The 19,140-nt window shown below is 41.7% G+C and overlaps 1 protein-coding gene and 1 pseudogene across 6 annotated transcripts in view; one reads left to right on the top strand and one right to left on the bottom strand.

Annotated features, from left to right (window-relative positions):
* The window catches only part of FARS2 (phenylalanyl-tRNA synthetase 2, mitochondrial), a 558,189-nt gene that overhangs the window by 412,825 nt on the left and 126,224 nt on the right, over window positions 1-19,140 (bottom strand). For all 6 annotated transcript variants that reach the window (XR_016018686.1, XR_016018687.1, XM_088791395.1 and 3 more), the window contains one exon: window positions 6,112-6,271. Coding sequence is in view for 4 of the 6 variants with exons in the window: in XM_088791395.1 (XP_088647521.1) it covers window positions 6,112-6,271 (160 nt within the window). In the remaining 2 variants the exon portion in view is untranslated. The remainder of the gene's footprint in view (window positions 1-6,111; window positions 6,272-19,140) is intronic.
* LOC141572157 (N-acetyllactosaminide alpha-1,3-galactosyltransferase pseudogene) lies at window positions 10,081-11,381 on the top strand (annotated as a pseudogene).

Genomic DNA, 19,140 nt, shown 5'->3' on the forward strand with positions numbered 1-19,140 from the left:
TACACTGATAACCTCTCTTCTATCAGCCTTGGTATGCTGGTGCAATTGAAATGTTAGCAGAAAATAATAAACTGCTTCAGACAGGAGGAAAAACACCCTAAAAGGAAAACAGTTGTAATAACAACAAATTGCCACAAGGAAATGGTGTGTTCTAATTTTTAATTTTGCTTTTCGAGAACAAAGGAATACAACACTAATAATATTTTTTTTTTAAAGTGAAAAGCTTAGACAAATTTATAAAAGCAAATATAAAAAGAGTTGAATAATTCTGAGGCCTGCCGAGACAGTTCCTATTCATTAACTAATTAAAGATTGAATTTGAAATTTTGAAAATGATCTTTCATACCCCAAATGTAACTGAGTGTGAGGGAGCAAAGAAGGCTTGCCCCCCAGCCAGTGAGAGGGAGGCAGAGTACGGGGGCATCACAAGGAGACCGAGGGAGAGACCCGATTGTTAACACCACGGCTTTCCGTAGGCCTCGCAGTTTCAGAAATATCATTAAAATGATTGCTTTCCATCCTTTCAAAAGAGCTCAGTCAGACTGGCTGGGCTAAAACTGCACCTCAAATATTTCCCAGCTATGTGATCCTCCCATGGTACTTCATTTCTGTGTCTAGGGTCCCTCATCTGAAAAATGGAGATTATAATAATATTTACATCATAGATACAGTTCAAACCAAAACAAAAAAATCCTTACAAAAGTGCTCAGCGCAGTGTTTGGCAATGTTAATTATTACTATTATTGTCATCATTATTATTGCTATTATTCATCTAAATGACATGCAGATTATTTGCAGCTAGACAAGTTTACCAAGACATTTTTCAAAAACTAGGAACTCCCCACTAAAAAAAAAAAAAGAAAGAAAAAAAGAAAAAACTTAAACGGACCCTCTGGAATTTTTTCAGTAAAAACGTGTCACTTCTCTTGAGGGTGCCGAAGACACTGCCAGGCCTGTGGTCTGTACCACGTACCCCACTCCCTCGTAGTTCACAATGGCTTGGGTTTGGGTCACCTTCCCGCCCTGCTTAGCGTCTGCCCTCAGATGCATCTTAACGGATGTTCCAAAGACGCGGATGCACCCGAGAACTAGCGCCCGCAGCCCCTCCGGCAGCTGCTCCTGTAGCAATCCACTCCGTTTTATAAACAAAAAGTAAATTTGAGATTTATAAAACAGCAACTCTGATCTGTAATGAAATCTGAAACCCACAAGTCTGGGCCAGTAGTCCCTTTTAAATAAAGCAAACGTCTGCCTGAAGTAGAGAAACTACAACTTCACTGCCGCTTCAAAGGTAAGGTTCTTGATTTTTGGCCATGGCGTGATGGGTTTCACAGCCAGAAAAATCACACACTGCAGAAATGGTTTTTATAAGGAAAACTGCTCCCTGGAAACTTTCACTTCAATCCACGGTTTTGAAATCTATTCAAATACAAATATTTAAAATATTAACACAAAGAAAGTCCAGGACCATATTGAGGGACTGAATATTTTCAAGGACCCTGGGTCATTTTCACAATCACTGCAGGGTCAGGTGTGGTATACTCTTTTTAAATATTTGCTGGTGCTCGGAGAGAAGACCACCGTCAACGCCAATTTGCTGTGCCATGTCTGATATAAAGTTACATCTCATTTCATTATACAAAATTAACACAAATCAGCCTTAACTATTGCACTTTGATTGTGCTGTTTCTTCCTACACTCCCTGCTTTTATTGCCTAGTCATAATTTTCCTTCCCTCCTTTACTCCTTCACTTTTTTCATATTTATACGTTTATTTAATATTTTCTTTCTACAAGGTACCTTTCACATGTTATCTCATTTTATTCTCATGGGAAAGATTATTATCTTAACTTTTTTTTGCATTTTCTTTCTTTCCCCCCCTTCTTCCGCCTCTCCGCCCCGACTCTGTTCAAGCCATTGTTTCTCAGTCTAGTTACGTAGGACACAGCTCCCTGGCCCATGCTGCTAATATGAGCCTTGCGCTCCCCCTGGCTGAGGCAATCGGACACTGGTGGTTGGTCGGCTGCTCACAGCAGCCCACGGCAGCTCTCAGCAGCCCACAACGGTTGCCGGCCACTCATGCTGGCTGCCGGCCACTCACCCAAGCCACCCGCCGCTCATGACAGCACACGGTAGCCCACGGCAGCACTCAGCAGCCCACGGCTACTCATGGCAGCACAGCTCCAGGGAGAACTGTTGTTCACAATCTTAGCTGTAGAGGGCACAGCTCACTGGCCCATGTGGGAATGGAACCAGCGACCTTGGCATTTAAGAGCACGGCGCTCCAACCACCTGAGTCACCAGGCAGGCCCTATCTTGACTTTTAAAAGTTAGAAAATGAAGACCTAAAGCACTACATGACCTGTTCAAGATTTCAGCATAAACGGATGAAAGAGAACTTTAATTTTGCTGATTCCACTCTACCGTATCTCAGTGGTCATGAGATTTTTCTGTTAACCATTTGTTTTACTTTCTTCCATTCCGTTCTTCATTCCTTAAGGCTGTACAGCTTTCTGCTTGTTCTCAATGACTAGTGTCAGCTCGGACAATCCCCAACTAAGATGCTTTCCTGGAGCACATGCAAACACCAGAAGAGGCACCTCTCCTATACGCTCCCATGACACATTAGTTTCCCTGTGAGAGGATCTGAGATACATGGCTCCCTGAATACAGGGATTACATCTAGCTTATTCAATACCGTGATGCCAGAAACATGGTGGAAACCAGTGGCGCTTCTTGCTCAGAAATTAAAAGCCCATCCCCAAAGAATGATGCGATGACCACCAAAGGCACCTTCTCCAGGGCTCAGCATGAGCTCGAGGAAAGGGTCCTGGGCAGAGGACAGGTGACTCAACACCAGTGAGTAAGAAAGAATAACTCAGGTGAAGGAGCTGACGGTACTAAATGGGTTTCGGGGGTGGGGTGGGGGTGAAAATAACAAAGTAGGAGAAACAGAAACACTAGTCATTAGAGAAAGGAGGCTACCTACCTGTCGATTCAGAAACACTTATCTAACTATAAGGTAGTTTCTAAGCCTCCCAAAGATCAAATGATTTGATGGTAGAAATGTGTAGCAAAACATAAACAAGGAGAACTCTAATAATTCTCTCCATAGACTGACAATTTCAGATAAGCCTGAATTCCTTTGTAAAGCTACGAGAGACGGAACCCTATCTCCCTAAAATACTAGAAATCCACTCTACCATAACCTGCCTCAAAATGGCTTGAACACAGCCCATCTCCTTACATTCCAATATTACTGCTAAAAATAACATAATTCTTTTATCATGAAAGTAAAGCGAAGCCGGCTATAAAAGGATTGTCACATCTGAAACCTGTTTCACTATTACATTATACAATTTTAATATGAAATATTTCAAAACTAGAGACAGAAATAGAAAATAGCAAATTTCCGTGTACCCACTTTTCAGTTTTGTCAAACCATAACATTTTTTCATATTTCATATCTTTTTATTTTAATGAAATACTAAGAACACACTTGAGGCCTGGTTTGTACCTCTTCCCTAAAACCATTCTCCACCTCCTAGAAAGAAACTAGATGAAGTTCATGTATTCTTTTTTAAAAGGTAAACATGTGAAGAATATATAGAATTATTAAACGGTTTCTTAAATATTACATGAACTATATGTTTGCTAATATGGAAGTTTCGATATTCTCACAAATCTTGCTAAGACAGGACATCCATCAGAGGCTTACTAAATTATAACAAGAATCCTTTAAAATACATATTTGAGCTCACACGTTGGTAGGGGAAATCTGGAGGTATGAACAAATGTGCCTCAAGATAGGTGAGCACTCACATTCCAGCTGGGGGATGGTAGCTGAGACTCCTACACAGGACCACGATTTTCTACACCTACTTTTGTGTATCTTTGTCAACACTTACAAATGTTAGATCTTAAAAAGTATTTTCACACGTGAAAAATGACAAAGGATAGCTCATGGTGGTTTTCATTTGCTTTCCCTTGATTACTAATACGGGTTAGCATCTTTTCATGTATTCATTAGTCCTTCTAGCTACATCATTTGTCACCTTCATGTTCACCCACTTCTCTCTTAGGTCGATTTCCACTTGTTTATTTACAGTTCTTTATATATGTTGACTGCTATTTGACATGCCACCACACTCTTATTATGTAGAAGAGCTAAAATTAAAATGACTGACTATATCAAGTGCTGTTGAAGATGCAGAGCAACTGGCACCTTCATACACAACGAGAAGGAATGTATAATAAAATGGACAAGTACTTCAGAAAACAGTTTAGCGGCTTCCCAGGAAATTAAAATACACCTACCATATAACATTAATTCCATTCCTACGTGTGTGTATTTACTGAAGAGAAATGAAGGCACATGTCCATCCAAGACTTGTGTGTGAATGTGTCTAGAAGCTTTACTTGTAATAATAGTAAAAGACTGGAAGCAATCCAAACGTCTATCAATGGGTGGATGGATAAAGGAACTACGGAATGAAATGCTTAGCAATAAAAAGGAATGAGCTCTTGATTTACACTACAACATGGCTGGATCTCCAAATAATTATGCAAAGTGAAATACACCAGGCAAAAAAAAGAATAGAGTACATTATAGAATTCCATTTGTATAAATCTAAGAGGTGCAAACTAATCAATAGTGACAGAAACTAGTTCACTGGCTGCCTGGGGTGAGGAGATGCAGGGAACAGTGAGAAGAGATTACCAAGGGACAGAAGGAAGCTATTGGGGGTGATGTTTATTATCCTGATTCCGCTGGTGGTTTCACAGGTGTATACATATGTCAAAACTTATAAAATTGTGTAAATATATTCAGTTTGTTGTATGTCAACTTAGCAGATTGTAAATTTTAAATATGTATAGTTTATTTTATGTCAATTATACCTCAATAAAGCTGTTCTTTTAAAAAGCTCACAGAAATAAGAGAATAAAAGAGAATTCTAACCATGTTAGGCCTCTATCTTCTAAACATGTTTTAATTGTAGGTCACCATTAAGGGAAATCTCCTATCCTTCTCCTTACAGCTGTCTAAAAACAAACCAAAATATTATCTCAAATAAGTTAGAAATAGTTGGAGGGGGACGTATCACGAACAAAAATTTTCTTGGAAAGATAATGGAGGGCAAGTAACTAAGTGAGAGTCCAGCTCTTAAAAATGTTATTCTTCTTCCTCCAGGAAATTCACTGTTAATATTTTTGCTGTTGACAGCAGTAATCAGTATATAAACACGTGAAATTTTCCTCTGAGTGCACTCACATGGTTAAGAATCTTGCCCCACATGGATAGACCCAGAGGGTATTAAGCTAAATGAAATAAGTCAGACAGATAAAGACAAACACCATATGATTTCACTTACGTGTGGAATTTAAAAAACAAAATAAACAAAACAGAAGCAAACTCATAGGTACAGAGAACAAACTGATGGCTGCCAGGTGGAAGGGGGTTGGGGGACAGGGTGAAAATGGTAAAGGGCTTGAGGAGTACAAATTGGTAGTTAGAAATAGTCACGGGGATGTAAAGTACAGCATAGGGAATACAGCCAATAATATTGTAATAACTATGCATAGTGCTAGGTGGGTACTAGACTTATCAGGGGCATCACTTTAGTTATATAAATGTCTGACCACATGCTGTACACCTGAAACTAATGTAATATTGAATGTCAAGTGTAATTGAAAATTTTTTTTAATTAAATAAATAAATGAGAAAAAGAAAAAAAAGAATCTTGCTCCATTTTTCAAGTCTGACCTACGTAATGATAATACAGTTATATAATAACACTACTCAGTCTGTACACTTTCTCCTGACTGATGACCCTTTCCCCTGACTGATGACCCTAATCTTAATCCATGATCATTCATATCACAGGATATCATCGTTTTTTTTCTTTCTCTAGCTAATTCCATTTTCGTATCCTCTTGCTCCTCACATGGTATGAACCAGGAAATCTGTAAATTCTACCTTGCTGAGGACCTAAACCATTAAGCCACAACTTAGACCAAAATAATCTAGATCCAAATAGCCTTAATGATTTCAGGAAGATGGTAATTACTGACTAGGTAAGCCCCCAAAGACAAAGGCATTTGAGTACCTACCATCTCCAAACAGATGTGCCACAAGCCTGGTCAGTGTCTGCTTCAGGTGAAACTCTACGAGCTTCACGGCCTCCATGGTATGTGTCTCTTGTTTACGGGCAGAGCGAGAACTTTGTTCAAAGAGCTGCAGGCTTTCTCCATCCTTTATGCCAGCAAACAACTGTAAACCAAGAGGAATAATATCAATACATAAAAATAGTATCCTTGCCAGTCTATGTCAGAAAACATAATGTGGGAATAAAATCCATTGAGTCTTCGAGCCGATGAACGTACTGACAGTAACATTCATTTAGTCCCAACTTTGAAGAAAGCACTCTGCTCCACGGAATGGAGTGTTTGGGAAATTAAAAGATTGTTCTGATCTTTGAGGATCTGTCCGTTTGACTTTTGCGCTAAGTTACAGTCATTTCCTCACAAGACACATTATCCTCGATGTTAGTGGATATACCAGTGAATCAGGCTTTCAGACTCTAAAAGTATATCCCTGACCATCCCAGTGTCCTGAAAGTGTGTTGTGAAACTAGGTGAAAAGGATAACCGAGGAATTAAATCCTGTCAAGTCCGTGATGGCAGGAAGTGTGCTGCACTTTGCTGACCCTGTATCTCCAAGCCCGGAAAGGGCCTGAAGCACATTTCTGTCACTTACTAGGCAGGTAAACTCTGGCAAGTGACACGGCCGCCAAGCCTCACGTAATGCTTTGTAAAGTAGGAATAATAACACTCAATTACGACACTTATAATAATTAAGGAAAATAATGCGTTAAAAGCACAGAGTGCCTGGCCCATTGCAATGGCTAAATACATGTTCCACATTATAATCACAACCATAATTATTAATCACAGTTATTCTTCATAAGCTGCTTTACCACTAAGAGAAAGCATCCCCACCTTTGACAACAAAGCTGACTTCACCTGCTAGGAGACTGACTCGGAGGAGAACTGAGCAAATGAGTCTACCATTCTTTCCACCTGATGTCCACGAAATAAAAAGTAAAAAACATTAATGAAAGAACAAATTCACTGCTGTTTCTAGTAATACAAGGCTGGATAATTAGAACCAAACCTCCTGATAAATCTACAAAAATTCTTAAAGGCACTGAAGAAATAACACAATAGAGAGAAAGCACAAAGCCAGAAGAAAGCCCAGCACAAAGCCTGAGAAATATAATGAGAATATTTGCCTATCTAACATCTATCAACAGAAAACCCAAACATTGGTTGCGACAGCTTACCACAGCAAAGGAGGCCAAAGTAACAGCCCACAGTGGCTGCCCAAGTAGGGCGTCAGATAAACAGCCTTAAAGGATGATGCCCTCTCTCCATCACTAACAGGAAGGCTCTGTGTGCTATATACAGCCACTTCCCAAGGCAGTATCAGGTGGAGGGAGGCTGACTGATATTCCATGGTGTCTATTATGACACCAGAGCTGAATGCAAGTTATCTCAGCCCTTTCCTCCTTAACTAAAGGAAAGAAGAGAACCAAAGCAAAACAGCAGTAGAAATGCAAAAAAGAAAAAAGAAATGCTTGAAAGTTGAACAAATAAATAATTTTCATACAAGTGAGAAAACAGAAGAAACATGGTTCAAATCCAAAAGTGGTTCAGAAGAAACCCTCCAGAGGGAAAAGATGTGGCTTTGTGATATTGTTGTTCATTTTATAAAATTCAAAAGAGGCCATGGCACAGAAAATAATCAAGATAAAACCTTAATTCAAGTGGTCCCGGTGATAGCCAGGGACTCATAAAAGGCGACGCCCTTCAAGGGCACCCAACAAGAATATTTTAGGCATGTGACAGGCACAAGAGCCCAGGCTGTTGCATTTTAACTTAATGCCGGTGAAATAATTCCACCTCCCAGCCAGAGGAGGTGTCTGGGCCTGGGCAACAGGTTTGGGGTCTAGCCTAATCTCACAGGGAAAAACAACGTACGTTTGTTTTGTGACTAACCTAAACAAACTAAGGAAGTACTGGAACTGTAACATTTTGGTAGCCACGTCAATACAATAAACATTTAGTAAGGTAAATCAGAAACAGATACCATGTTTTCAAGTTACAAAGCATTTCAACATTATAACATTAAAACAAATACGTTAAGGTCACTTCAACAGCATTTGAAATTTTAACCAGTCCATAAGCCAATAAGCCATTACAACATCACCGATTCAGTTAAATTTAGGTTCCTAAGTGGATCTTGGCCTGAGGGCACAGAGCTCAAGTCTAAAGCCCTATGGGACCAACCCTAACAGCAGACCTGCTCCAAACCACGTCCAGTGCAAGTACAAGTAGCATCAGAAGTGACAACACGATCCACAGTAACGGTAATGGAAAATATTGTGGTGACAAAGCCATATTTAAGGCCATCGCTTTGAACTCAGGCTGTGCAAACTAGCATTTTAGTAAGAAGAGGAAGGAAGAGGAAGGAGCAGGGGAAGGAGAAAGAGAAGGAGACAAGGGGGAAGAGGAGGAGCTGCAAAATCTCAGTAATGGCACCCAAATGTGCTTTGTGTTGGAAGGAAGCGATGCCTACGTTCATAAAACATTTCTGCAACTTATATTTTTTAAATGTTTAATTTAGCTGTATGACTGTATTAGAAAGGATTCCACTCAAATTATTACCAGCTTAATTCGACGGGGAAAAAAAATTTTAATAATAGGCTCTGAGTAACAAGGAAAGAGAACTCCTTGGCACTTGGGAGCATAAGAGGGTGGGGGGTTTGTGGTGGGACCATAAGACAGCTGGGAAGTAAAAACCCAAAGGTGCCCATAGAATACAAGAAAGTTGTTAAACAGCTTCTTTTTGAAGGATTTTGAAATTTTCTGGGGCTGGAAAGTGGGTGCCAGACAACAGAAAGGAGGTTTGGAGAGAAGAGACAGGCTCATTCAAACATTTTTCAGAATAATTCCACTGCAGATTACATGATAGAAATGCTCTCTTCCTTCTTACTTATAAAACTTATCAGCAAATTCCACATCACTCATTAATGACTTTGTTATGACTGGATTCTTACAGGAAATAAAAGAGGTTCCTAGTTCTGTGTTCTGCTGAGTGGGAAATGAAAACAGAAGGTGCACTAGTAAAACAAACATAATGTTAACCAGAAAAGCCTTAAGTCCAAATTGTATAGCTCAAAAATTATAGGTCAGTATAAAGTCAGGCAACGAGGACAGGGAACTTGTGTTATCGCTGATGATGGGGTACGATCTTTTCACCAAAAACCACTCATGTTCATTTATTCCTCAGAACCCATTTTTAAAAGACTTTTGTCTGACAAACTGCATTTACTAGATAATAATACATTTTAAATTAAAAACACATATAACTGACACCAGAGTCATACTGACTTGATAAAATTCAAGTTGATATTTATTCTTCTCTGCAGACTCCCCTTCCCCCCCTCAACTGCATGATTTCTCAAAGAGATAAGAAGCAGGATTTAGGATTAGACAATTCCAAAGGCACAGTAAGGGAGATTGTTCAAATTACTGATTCAACTCATGTTTCTGAATTATCAGTAAAGTGCTCCTTTTACTGCCAAAGATAATTGAAAAGGCCACAGCAAGAAGTTTTGGAAATACAGATAAATATAAATATAGGTAATAATATATAAAAACTGGTTCACTAATTGTGACAAATATACCATAGTAGTGTAAGATGTCATTGATACAGGAAACTGGGTGTGGGGTAGACAGGAACTCTGTACTGTCTTTGCAATTTTTCCAAAACTATCCTAGAACTATGCTATAACAAAAACTTTATTTAAAAATTGAATACAGGGTCATATACCCCTGTGACTGAGGTCAACACGCTCAAGAGAGACTAATGCCCAAACAGTAACATTTCAAACTCTTACTGAGAATGAAGACCATGATGTCTAATCAACTTAGGAGCAATGGGAAAGGACTCTGTGTAACAGATGTGACCTCAAAAGTAAGGAGCACCGGCTCACCCGCTGGCCGGGGGAGCGCCCTGCAGCCGGCGGCCGGGCTCAGGCGGAGGCCGTGCGGCCGCTGCTCCGACAGCCGCGGGCGCCGCTGAGGCTGGAGCCGAGGCGCCGTCCAGCCCCGAGTGAGCCCTGCGTCTGCGGATCAGCAGTTGGACCACAGCACCTTCCCTTCCTCCCAGCGCTGCCTCCTTGAGCAGGACGAAGCTCAATAGAACTTTCTGGTTTTGCCTTTTACTGCAGGGAGAGAAGGAGACGATGAGGAGAAAATAATGAAATGTCAAAGGAAAAGTGATTGTCAATGCTGGTTGTCTCAAATGTAACTTATGCTTCGGGAATATAGCAACAGCCCAGAAGGCTCTTTCCTGTGGCTGTATCACTCAAAAAACTCAGAACTCGGTGACAACTGGCAGTCAGAAGGACTGGTGGTTTCCAAGCTGGTTTAAGAATGGGACCCACAATCACCAAGGGGAAGAAGAGGACAGACAACGACAAGGACGGAAGGAAGCCAGTGAGCAGGAGCTTCAGCTGTCAGACTGGTCTCATCCACAGGGGCTGTGACAGTGACCGGATGGAAGGCGCCAGTTGTGTGGGAAGGCACGCACAACAGGGCCATCTTAGAAGATTACCGTGGGTGAGGCAGGTTTTGCTACCGGAAGGTACACTGAGCATTATTTGGAGGAGCTCTTGACATCCGCCAACAGGCACTTCATGGCTGGCCACAAGGTCATATTTTACATCACGGGGGACGACGTGTCCAGGTTGCCCTCGGTACAGCTGGGTCCTCTGCGTTCCTTCAGAGTGTTTGAGATCCAGCCTGAGGCGAGGGGGCAGGACATCAGCATGACGCGCATGAAGACCGTTGGGGAGCACAGCGTGACCCACATCCAGCACGAGGTCGACTTCCTCTTCTGCATGGACAGCTCTTCCAGGACACCTTTGGGGTGGAGACGTTGGGCCAGTTGGTGGCTCAGCTACAGCCTGGTGGTACAAGGTAGACCCTAACAAGTCCAGCTATGAGAAGCGGAAGGCATCGCAGCATACATTCCGTTGGGCCGAGGGATTTTTATCACCACGTGGGCGTTTGGGAGAAGCCCCTATTCAGCTCCTAAACATCACCTAGGAGTCTTCTAGAGAATCCTCCAGGACAAGAAAAAGGACAAGTATTTCCTTCTCAACAAACCCATAAAATCTTATCCCCAGAATATTGCTGGGGTTATCACATAGGCCAGCCGTCAGATACTAAGACTGTCAAGATATCTTGGCAGATAAAATATAATTTGGTTAGAAATAATATCTGACTTTAAACTGTGCCAGTAGGTTTCTAAATTTGAGAGAGTATTATTGTGGCTACTTTCTCAGAAATGCAACATTTAATTTTAACTTAAAAAGAAAAAAAAAACTAACAAAACACCAACCCAGCAAACACATGCTATTCCTCCTTGTAACTTTAAGCGTTGTAATATAGGAGGATGAACCCATGGTAATCAGACGTGCGTTCCCAGTGATTTCATGTCTATTCATGGTTTGGGGGGAATACTATCAGCTGAACGTAAAAAAAGAAGACGAAAACCAGAAAACACTCTACATGTGCCAGATAATGTAGAAAAGGGTGCTAAGGGAAGTGTTTGGCAACAACATACAATTGTGGGCAAGTCCCCCGATTTCAGTGTTTTCTTGTCTTTGCTGAGTCTAAAGCAACACAGAGTTGCTTTGCAGCAGAACTCTTAGTGAGGACACAGTTTACCTTGGCAATCCTCAAATGGTTTCAACAGCAGATTGCTTCAGGCCATTTGTAGCCCATGTCCTTTTCTTTTTGAATGTTGTTTGGCTTCTGTGCGAAAGATTGGTGGAGATTCTCAGTGGCTATCATGAATGTCTGGAGTCACAGGGAATCTGAATGAGCCAGGGGGTGCTCAGGAAGTGAAAACATAGCCTCACAGTGAGTTTGCCATGAAATAGCAGAGAGAGTAGAAAGAGGGAGCAGTGCCACCTGGGAGGAGCGCAGGACGTGAGGTTGGTGCTTAAATGCAGCATGGATCCAAGCACTGAATGCCAGGGGGACAATGCGAATGGTGTCCAGCCTCCTCAATCCCGCGACAACCAGAGCGGGGCGGGGGGGGGGGGGCGTCATGAAGATGCTTCTTGTTTTGCCCACATCGCATAGAGTCTGCCAGATTCTGCAACTTATGTCTTCAAATCCTCGCCAGAGGAGGTGGATGGTGTCAGAGAAGACAAAAGCCTGCAGTGGACTGAAGAGGCATTTCCCTGGGCCTTATGACAATCAGTTATCAGCAAGTCCGCTGCCACCTGCTCCAACACTCTGGGTCCCTCAGCCTATCAGGCCCCCCTTGGAGGGCTGATATCAAGGGGTGGATTGGAGGAAAAGCCCTCCCTTCAAGTTACCCCCATTTTTCCCTGCCTCATCTGCACTACGAGGGTGTAACAACCAGACCAATTTAATGAAATGGTTAATTGATTTTTATATCGAAAGCAGGGGGTAGCAATGGGAGACCCAGTCCTCATGACTGAACAGCTTAACATTCAATTCCCCTCTCGAAGAGAACTTACAAAATCCTCTATATTATTTAAAGTTAAGAAACTCAGTGTAAAGGAAGTTAAGAGGCAGCATTTGCATATATGTGCAGGCGCATGTATATTTTGCTTGTGTCCCAGTTTAGGTGGTTTGTTTCTGTTTTAAGGGATTTATTTGAAGGACCATTGCACTGGCTTGATGTTCAGCACAATGGGCTTCTCTGAGAAAATGAAACCTACGTTTTCTCCACCGTTGCATTGTGTTTCCAACTCTTCACTTCTTGCCAAAATATATCACAACCTGGCCAAACAAAACCAAACCAACAAAAACCTTGAAGAAGTGGGCTTTGTAAAAGAGAAAAGAGGTCATGTGTCAGTTAGGACTCTCGCTTCTCTAACTCAAGATTTTGGGATCCATTGTGGAGCAGGTGAAGTTAATGATTTAAGTCCTAAACCAAAGATCTATACTGAAAGACTATAGAAAAGGGTTAATGTTTACTTCTGAGGGAATCTTGATTTTTTTTAATTCATTTAAATTTAAATCCCAAGTGGAGAAACTAAAGCTCCCATTATTAATCTTAACCATTAAAAAATATAACTGATTTACCATTGAATAAATTATTTTCTCAGTATAGAAAAAAAAAGTAAGGCCCACCATCATAGTCTATGAACACAGCAGGTGCTTCACACATTTCTCCTTAACGACTTCGTTAATTTAGAACTGCCCGTTTGCATGCGCTGAGTCGAGAACAAAATCTTGGAGAAGGAAGTATTAGCTGTTCCCTCCAATTAACTGCACAGACTATTCTAATCACTCCTGAAAATGGTCATCCCACCTACACTGCTTTCACAGGGGAAAAAATGGTATTGCCTTCTTCCAGAGAAAAGAGAAGTCATCAGATAAGAACCCCGACTTCTAGCCTTCCATTCCCATTCATAAATGCGCTTGCCTCTGCATCATGCTTCAATTCTTCATGCCTGCCTTACTTTAGGGGGAAAACAGGGCACCAGCCTCTGGTCGGGCTCTCGGCATTACTACCCCCTCTCCCAGCGAACTGAATGCCCCAATCCCATCACCTTCTGTCTCCTCCAAGTTCTTACTGAGAAGTCATCCACGTCTCCTATACCTTTCATCTCTTCTGGCCTCCTCCTCAGTGAACATATTCAATTCTTCCCTTTAAAGACTAATCCCATTTCCAACTACGACTGCCCTCTCTTCTCTTCACCGTTAAGCCGGTCACTCTTTCTTGGTCTTCTTCACAGTCTCTCTTTCCTGGCTTTCCTGTGGCTAAATAACTCATATTCCACAGGCCTCATTTTCAGCTTTGTACACTTCTAACTCTGCCTACTCTCCCCTAGAAGAAAGCAGCTAAACTCATAGCTGCAACTGCCATGTACACTGAGGGAAATCTCCACCCCAGACGACCGACTGTGCCAAGCCCAGGTACACATACGCACCTGCCTACTGGACATCTCCATTTGCAAATCCTCCACCTAACCATACTCTCCTGACCGCTACCCCAAAACACACTTCTCCTGGGACCCACAACCCCAGGAATGGTACCAAGAAAGCAACCCAAGAATCATTTTCAGCTGCCTTTCCGTTTCCCTCATTTCCCACATGCAGCCACCAAATCCAATAAATTCCACCTCCTAACACTCTCAAGTCCACCCGGCATCCCCGCCATTTCTTTGACCTGGCCTGCATTGGTTCTCTCTCGGATGATTATAAATAATCTTCTAACTAGTCTCACCATTTCCATTATTGCCTATGCTGCTCCTTTACAGAGACTACTCTACAAAATTTTTTTCTAAAATGCCAGTCTGATTGCTTAAATAAATACTATTAAAGACTTCTCACTCTTTTTAAACTAAAGCCCAAATCCATAAGTTTGCCTAGAGGCCCTTCACAAAGCGGTTGATACCTCTCTCCCTAGCTTCATTTCCTCACTGCCTCCCACCGCCCACTCCACCCACTCCACAGTACACACTGCAGGACGCCCGACATTCTTGTGTAGCTTCATGCCTTCAGTTCTGCCCCTCCCCCTCCCTGGAACACAGCGCCCCTTCTCAGCCTGGATGACCTCACATTTCCCTTTAAGATGCTTTCATAAGCCTTCTAGTATTACCCCCAGGGACAACGGTTTCCTTCTTCTGTGCCTTGGTCACATCTCTTTCCTTGTGCTGATTTTGCTGTACAGGGTTTCTAGTTTATCTGTCTCTCTCACTAGGCTGTAAACGAAAGGAACAGCATTTAGTCGGGAAGTTATTTGACAACACCCCAGTTTAAGATGAGGTTTCTAACAACACATGGTATCTGAATACAAAGGCAATCTATATCCAATTCTGCTCAACCAAAACCTGTCACCAAGCAGATTACCTCTGAGCCCCAGGGACCAGCCGTCACCTGGAGAGTGACAGAGAAAGCCTGTACCTCTGACAAATACAGCCTCATATATTTGGCAGACCCAATGCTTATTAATTCTTGATTCACCGACAGAGAAATAAGTAAGAATCACTTCCTAAAATAAGCACATTCACATATCTTACCATAGACATTCCCAAGCCTTCATTTCCCCCGAATAAAGCAAGCAAATTCAATTACATTATTTAAATCCAACTAAAGCATTTCAGCAAATATTAAGTATTCAAATCACTTTGGAGGAAGGATTGGGATGTCTTAGTGAGATGAATCAACAGACATATTAAAGGGATAGCACACTCATCCAAGTGGATTTCAGCTGCTAATTTCCACAGTTTTTAATGTCTTGAAACAACTGGGCCCTAAGTGAGATCTTCTGCTGTTCATCATTTGAGAAGACTTGTGTTTGGAAGGGCCCACTTAAATACAACTCTGTCCTAGGGTCTCTGTGGGAAGTCCGCTCCTGTTTTAGCTAATTGATATTGAATCAGTTTTGTCATTCGCTGGATTTTCTGTAACACACCACACGCCAATTAATCAAGTTAGAGATTAGCACAGAGGAGGGAATACATTAAAGCTTTTCGCTGCAAAAGCAGACTTTGTTTTCTCCCCGCTGCTTGTCTTATTTCCTCTCCTTGACATGAGACTTTGTGCCAGTGAAGTAAGGGAAGAGATTTGAAACAGTCAATGTTCAGTGGTGAAAGATGCTACAAAAATATACTTGTGGTTAAAAGGCAACTTTTGCCAGGCAGCTGAACCAAATACTGGCTGTCAAGGATGCGATATAAAACAAGAAGCTCAAATTTCACATGGACAAGTTCTGATGGTTTTAGTCTGACAGTTTTCCCAGGGGACCCCCTACACTAGACCTTCACTGCCAAACTCACACAGGTCCCCATTGGACAACATGGTCTTTCCAAACCTCCCCTCATTTAAGCCTCCATGAGAGAAACCTCAAGTTGAATGTACCATATATTCAGTTCCTTGCTTAGTGACAAAAACCCATATTCTCAGAAAGCCAGGGTCAGAAATGTCCCCAGGACAGCAAGCTGGCACCCACGTGACTCCACATGGCTGTTTTCCTGGCAGGCCCAGGTTGCACTCAGCAGCAATGTCGGTAGAGTATCATCAGTGACTTCTGCCTCCTCTGACCCCCCAATGATACTGCCACTGGCTTCTGAGTATTTTAGAAATCTGGTCAGTTGTTTTGCCTGATTTTATTAACTCTGACATGTCGTGACAAGTATTTTTTCAGCACTTTTCTTCTCTTGGGGTAATCCTGGGGGTACCAATGGGAGAAGGAAGTGGATTAATATTCTACCAACCTCTAGCCGATACAGAGAAAACATCAGAAACTTCCATCTGTCAAAGCTAGGAAGTTACATGAAGCTGTACACAAAATACATGAGAGATTCAGAGTTTGGATGTGTTGAGGGACAAAGCAACAATGGCAACTATAAAAAACACCCTGTCATGGTGTGAACTGGTTCTCACTACAACCATCATTTAAAGGAGGAGAAAACTTAATCCATTCTGCTGTCGACTTTAAAATTGTGATCTATTGTCATCCTCTTCCTAGGCCATGATGACAGATAAAATAGAGAGAAAGAGATTGCGATTTTTTCTTCAGTCAGATGGCTAAACAGCTCACTCACGGTGCCAATTGGTGAAATATAACAGGACAGAGACCTATCTAAATTCTATCACCTACTCTAAAGGAAGATGACAGAAGACGTATTACTAATCAACAGAAAAGACTGCAGTGGCTTTAAAAAAAAAGAAAAAAAAAAGTAGATCATACCTAAAAAGTAAGACCCACGAGATATCTGATTCATGTTGATGATATACAGGTAAATCTATACGTAATCGGAATAGAGCAGACATCTATTTTCATGGTAAATATAATGGTATAGGTAGGGGAACTAACATTTATTGAGCATCTCCCACTCACAAGGTATCATTTGGGTTATTTAACCATAACTCAGGAGTTATTCCTGTTTTGTTAAGGAAACTGAGGCTCAGAGTGGGTAAATAACGTATCTAAGTTTCCCCGAGAGTGAGCTGCAGAGCCAGGATTCGACTCCCCTCTCTCCAGCCCAAAAGCTGGTGTTATTTCCAGAACAACAAGCACTGGTAACTGAAAACATTTTCCACATATGAGCCAAGGCCCACAGACAGGCTCCAAGGGCTCATAACCCAAAGTCCAAGTCTTTTATTCAATCCTGAAGGGCAAAAAAATGCATAATTCCTTACTTTAAAACTTTTTTGTACAAATAAAGGCTATTTATTAGTAACTAAGTGGGTTACTGGAATTTCTCAAATGTGGTACCCACAGAACAAATTAAGGAGTCGTTAGAAGTGATTCTCAGTGTTCCACTGTGAAGTCTGGCTGCCTACGAATGGTGTGGTGGTTAATTTCATGTGCCCACCTGAGGGAACCACGGGTGCCCAGATATCTGGTTAAACAGTATTTCTGGATGTGTCTCTGAGAGTGTTCCTGATGAGATCAGCATTTGGATCGGCAGACGGAGGGAAGCAGATGGCCCTCCAGTGTGCGTGGGCCTCGTCCGAATAGAGTAAAAGGCTGAGTAAGAAGAATTTTTTCCCTCTGCCTTTCATTTATTACTTTATGATTTATTTTGTACTTTATATTCACTTTATGTTTTATCTTTTATTTCTCTCGAGCTGGGATACCAGTTTTCCGCTCGCACTTGGGTTCCTAGTAGAACTCACACCGCTGGCTTTCCTGCTTCTCAGTTCTTGGGACTCGGACTGAAACTATACCATTGGCTCTCCATGGTCTGCACTTCTCAGCTTCCATAATCACATGAGCTGCTTCCTTGTAATAAAGCTCTTTATATGAATCATATATATGTGTACACACACACACACACACACACACACACACCCTATCTGTTCTGTTTCTAGAGAATCCTGACTAATACAAGCACAACACCAAAAAGCTCCTGTAGCCCTGCAACACATTTGAAAAGTTAGAATCTCCACGATTCACAAAGAGAAAACTATCAATAGATCTTTAATGGTACTCTAGGTTGGTTGTAGATTTCAAATGCAGGTGGAGCCTTTTAACAATAAATCAATATTAGTTTTATCATCATTAATGAATTTTTGTGGGTTATTTGATAAACAGTATAGTATATATTGATGCACGATAGCATCAACATTAACAACTAGATTTTAAAATTGTACTTAAGACATTATAGTTCAAATAAGAATCATTTATACCACTATTGCCAAAGCAGATATTTACATATTCTCCATGATCCTACCACCAAATTCCCTGAGACATTACATATCATTGGTATCGCCAAGTTGTTTGCACTAAACAGGAGAAAGAGATGGGACAATTTAACTGGGGAGTCTTTCACATTGTCTACGAGTCCATGTCCTAAAAATACTGAAAAATATCACCCTGAAAAAGGTAACCCAAATTCCCTCTGAAACAGTCTCTCACCCACAATTTTTACGGTGAAGAAGTTATTCTTCCCATTTGTCCAAGGTAAATCCTTTTCTGTTTTGATTTAAGCCTGGGTCATAAATCTTAAACAATATATACAAAAAATGATCTAAAACAGGCCTCCAAGGGTCATTTTCCAATGGATGTGTGTTAAAATCTGCTCCCCACAAGACCCACGCTCCCCAGCTCTGCACCCGAGTCCCATCTCCAGGCAACTTTTCTCCCCGCTGTGCCTTATGAGGTTTCTAAACACAGAAAACTATTTCTATTTCTTGGATCTGGAATGGTCACTACTCAGGAAGGTTCCCTGGCCCAGGACAGAAGCTCTCAGACTTGGGCAGAAACTGTTCCCTTGGCTCCCCCGAAACACACTCACCTCACCCTCCTGTTCCTACACAGCCTCTGACCTTGAACTCGACTTTGATCCCAATCCTCTGGCCATCCCAGTAGCTGACACCTCGTCATTCCCAATGAGGCCGCCTTTTCTTCCTCCTTCTCGCTCACTCAACCCTAACTTCTGCTGTGTTTTATGTAACCCAGCACCAAACATGACCCCAGTCTGGATCCCAACATGATCCAAGAGAAGTATTCTAAAGCAGCAGCAGAAGTGGAAAGAAAGAGAATTGCTAAGAGAATAAAGAACAATCGCTTTT

Source organism: Rhinolophus sinicus, chromosome 14 (genome assembly GCF_057876585.1).
Source record: "Rhinolophus sinicus isolate RSI-liver-muscle chromosome 14, RSI-T2T, whole genome shotgun sequence".
Classification (NCBI taxonomy): Eukaryota; Metazoa; Chordata; class Mammalia; order Chiroptera; family Rhinolophidae; genus Rhinolophus; species Rhinolophus sinicus.